The sequence below is a fragment of the Marmota marmota genome, unplaced genomic scaffold (assembly GCF_001458135.2).
Source record: "Marmota marmota marmota unplaced genomic scaffold, marMar, whole genome shotgun sequence".
Lineage (NCBI taxonomy): Eukaryota > Metazoa > Chordata > Mammalia > Rodentia > Sciuridae > Marmota > Marmota marmota.
This window is the reverse complement of record NW_026000249.1, coordinates 16,461,678-16,465,267: the sequence shown is the minus strand read 5'-3', so window position 1 is coordinate 16,465,267 and position 3,590 is coordinate 16,461,678. Positions and strand designations below refer to the sequence as shown.

Here is a 3,590-nt window from a genome sequence, read left to right as displayed (position 1 = left end):
TTTAGGACTGTGGGATATATGTAATGTCTGAAAGTCTCTGGCACAGTCCCTGGAATTTATTGCCTCTTTAATAATTGACAGCCAGTACTATTAATTTGACCACAGACCTTATCAAAATCTGCTCTGTGATTTTTGTGCTAAGAGCCATAGCCAAGTAGTAATAATGCATGGCATTTTTGGTTGAAAGGTGATGCCAGCAAGCCATTGAGATGATATGATTATGTTAAGATCTGCATTCAAATGGATATTAGACCCCTGCTGTCTGCCTAGGCCTGCTACTTTGGAGCTCTAGTGGGACTCCTGGAGAGTTCCCATTGGTTGGGGAAGTATGGTAGGAGGGATTTCCGGAGGAGGGATTTCCTGTTGGTGTGTGGGTCCGGGAGAACACCGCATGTGTGGGTCGGCATATTTCCCGGGAGCATACAGGGCATTGGCGGGAGTTTCAAAAATAAAATTTTTTTCCTGTTTGAGGGGCTTGTGATTTTTGTGCCCAGCCAGACGGCAGCATTTGTAAAACAAGAGATGTCAGAGAATATGCAGCACTCTGGTAACAGTACACAACTCATCGGAAATAATGTATAGCAAGTCAAACTGAGTTATTTACTATACAACTTTTTTTGGGGGGGCAGGAGTACTGAGGATTAAACCTGGGGTAATTTACCACTGAGCTACATTCTGAGCCCTTTTTCTTGGGACAGGGTCTCACTAAGTTGCGTAGGGCCTTGCTAAAGTTGTTGAAATTACAGGAGTGCACCACCACACCTGGCATTATATAACTTTTTAGGGACATGTTATTTATTGTGAGTGTGACGGATTCTTCTCCAGCTGGATGCAACTTAATGATTTCAGGATTACTTTCAAGGACTAACTGCTTCCTTCCCTTCCAACTGTCTTTTCATCCAAACCATACTTTTTTCATTTATTTCACACCCATTCAAAATCTATCCCTCATTTAGGAGTTTGCAAATTATACTCAAGACAACCTAAAAAGATGTGCTTTTAAGTGACTGGTATCCTTTCCAGGCCAAAGCAAATATTGCCAGCAGGGTGGCTTCCAAGGACATTCCTATCAGGTGACCCTTATTTCTCAGAAACTTCCTAGACCTGATCTGCATAAAACACATAGTTTGTGCAATGTGCTCTACTATAATGTAAAAAGGATACTGGGACAGGAGGCAGAGCCCCTTTCATTAGGAAGAAATCTGTTTTATTTGTGACTCCAAAATAATTGCTAAAAGCAGTTTCTATTTCAGGCATTAGTCTTTTAACTATTGACACTTCATTTTGAGGATCAGGCCCCTGCTTACCACTCTCATAGCCTCATCTGATCCACTCCCCAGCTAGTTACAACTTGATTCATACTGAAGGACTGACAGTTTCTTAAAGCCCCCGACCCACTTGTCTGAGGGCATTTGAACCTGACTACTCTCATCTGGATTCTCCTGACTTCTTTTAACTTGCTATCTTCTTAAAATGACAGCTGTTCCTAGATTCTAAAATTTAGTGGGCAAGGGTGGATCTTGTTTATCCTGATATTCCAAATATTAGCATAGAGGTTTCTATAAGCAGATGCCCAGGTAATGTTTAAGAAATAAATGAGGACAGCTGTGTGCAAAAGAATTTATTATGATATAATTTCTACTATATTCTTGAAGAAACTAAACAAATCCAAGCATGTATCTCTTAATTTCATAGGACAGGCCAAAAGTGATAACAAAATACAGCAATTTATCATCTTTTACTTTTTTTTTCTTTAGTTATTTCAGTCTATTTAGCTGCTGAGTTCTTTCATATTTCCAAGGAAATGCATAATCCATGTTCTGTTATCTTGTTTCAAATCACTAAATAAGATGGAAAGTCTCTCAATTTATTCTGTAAAATATTAAGGCTCTTGCAGCTTATAAGCATCAATAAATGCATAAATCATGCCATTCATAAGCTTGGATTCTGAAATTATGTAAACCTTCTATTAAACAGAACAGTTAAACAAATAACTAAGTTACCATATAGAACAAGGATACACGTTATATACTGTGTTGTCACCAGCTTCACCCTACCTTTCCACTGAAGAGAAGATTAGCTTTCCTCTTCAAAATCATAATGCATTTTTCTTAGCCTTCACTTGGGACAAGAAAAGCTGCTGGATATGACCTTGGGACGAAAACTGGCTATGGCAGCATTATGGGCCTTAGCTGTAAGTCTGGCTTGGGCTCTTTCTTCTTCATCTTTCAAAGCCTCCTCATACCAGCCTGGGAAGGCATTAGGAATGGTATTATGGATCTTAGCCAAAAACTCCAGGACTTTCATCTTGCTGGTTTCAGCATGGGATCTTGGGCCCCACAGGAATTCATAGCGTGGAGGATCACTGTTGGCCACCTGCCGATACTCCAGGTACTTTTCCTTCACTAAATCTCTGGTTATCAGCTTCCTGGGATCCCCAAAGATGAAGTGCCTCTTCCCATCATACACCCCCATCATATTTAGTATTGCCCAGACTTGCTCCTCACTGGCACAATTACCCTTTGTGAAGATCACACCCAGGATAGTCATCAGCAGGCCGGTCTTGGGTATACCTCTGTTATCATTCACTTTTGCATTGTGGTCTAGTTCCAGCTTGTTGATGAGTACATAGATATTCTTGTTTGGATCCACTTCCTTCATGTCAAGGCCAAAGACCAGCTCCAGGTGCTCAGAGGCTTGCTTCAGAATCTCAGAGTACCGATTCTTGCACATTTGGATTACATTTCTCAGCATATCTGCCTTTGTAATGGGCTCTTTGATTCGATACTTATACAGCAGGTAATGAACCAATACTGTAACCTTCTGGTCTACAACGTTTTTGTGCCAGTGCTCAATGATAGCCTGTGAGACATTTGGCTTTCCCTCAACCTGGTACTTGGTGTCTCCATTAGCTGTTTTATGTGAAACAGCTGTAGCAGCAGTCACCACAGTAGATGGGGCTCGCCCAGGTTCTTTTTGATTGCTGACTGCTCCAGGAGTAGATGAACTCTTGGGGGTATCTTTGAAATGAGAACATGAGGAAGAGTGGGTCTCTTCTTTGGCTGCAGTCGTCTGAACATTACCCATATTCTTGGGTTCTTCTTGAGCCTGGCGGCGTCTCTCCCGGGCACGGAGCTTACTCTTCTGACCCCGAGGCATGATGACTGGCCACAAAAAGTAAGCAGGAGTGTCAGAAAAAGGACGGGTGATTCAGTGTCCTGGAGAAAAGAGAGAGAGATTACGTAATCCCCTTCTGCAAGGAGATACCAACCACCTTCCTACTTTTCCTGGAGGGTACTGCTCAAAGAATTCATTAAGTTCCCTCTCCCCATGAGGCTTCCCACAAGGCACTGTGAAAATAACTAGTGTGTTTAGGCTGCAGCCCTCCAGTCCCACCTGTATCCCATTGGGGCTGACACAGTGTCTGACAGTTGCAGATCCTGTGGAGCCTCTTTTATTTTGGGGTAGGGAATATTTTCCTCAATTCACATTCAGGACCATTACTTTGGTTTCTGGAAGGACCTGTGATCTCTGTGCTTAACCATACTGACTGACTCCCTCATTACAAAGCTTTCATCTCCCTGTGTGAG

At 42.2% G+C, this 3,590-nt stretch overlaps 1 protein-coding gene across 1 annotated transcript; it reads right to left on the bottom strand.

Moving 5' to 3' along the window:
• Positions 1 to 1,629: 1,629 nt before the first annotated feature.
• LOC107144160 (melanoma-associated antigen B10-like) lies at positions 1,630 to 3,345 on the bottom strand. Its single transcript, XM_015487986.2, has one exon. It carries the CDS (start codon positions 3,157 to 3,159, stop codon positions 2,119 to 2,121), a length of 1,041 nt encoding a protein of 346 aa, XP_015343472.1. The 5' UTR covers positions 3,160 to 3,345; the 3' UTR covers positions 1,630 to 2,118.
• Between the last annotated feature and the right edge of the window lie 245 nt (positions 3,346 to 3,590).

Bases quoted from the DNA above. Each gene is read 5' to 3' on its own strand.
- LOC107144160 (XM_015487986.2), bottom strand. From the start codon at position 3,159: ATGCCTCGGGGTCAGAAGAGTAAGCTCCGTGCCCGGGAGAGACGCCGC.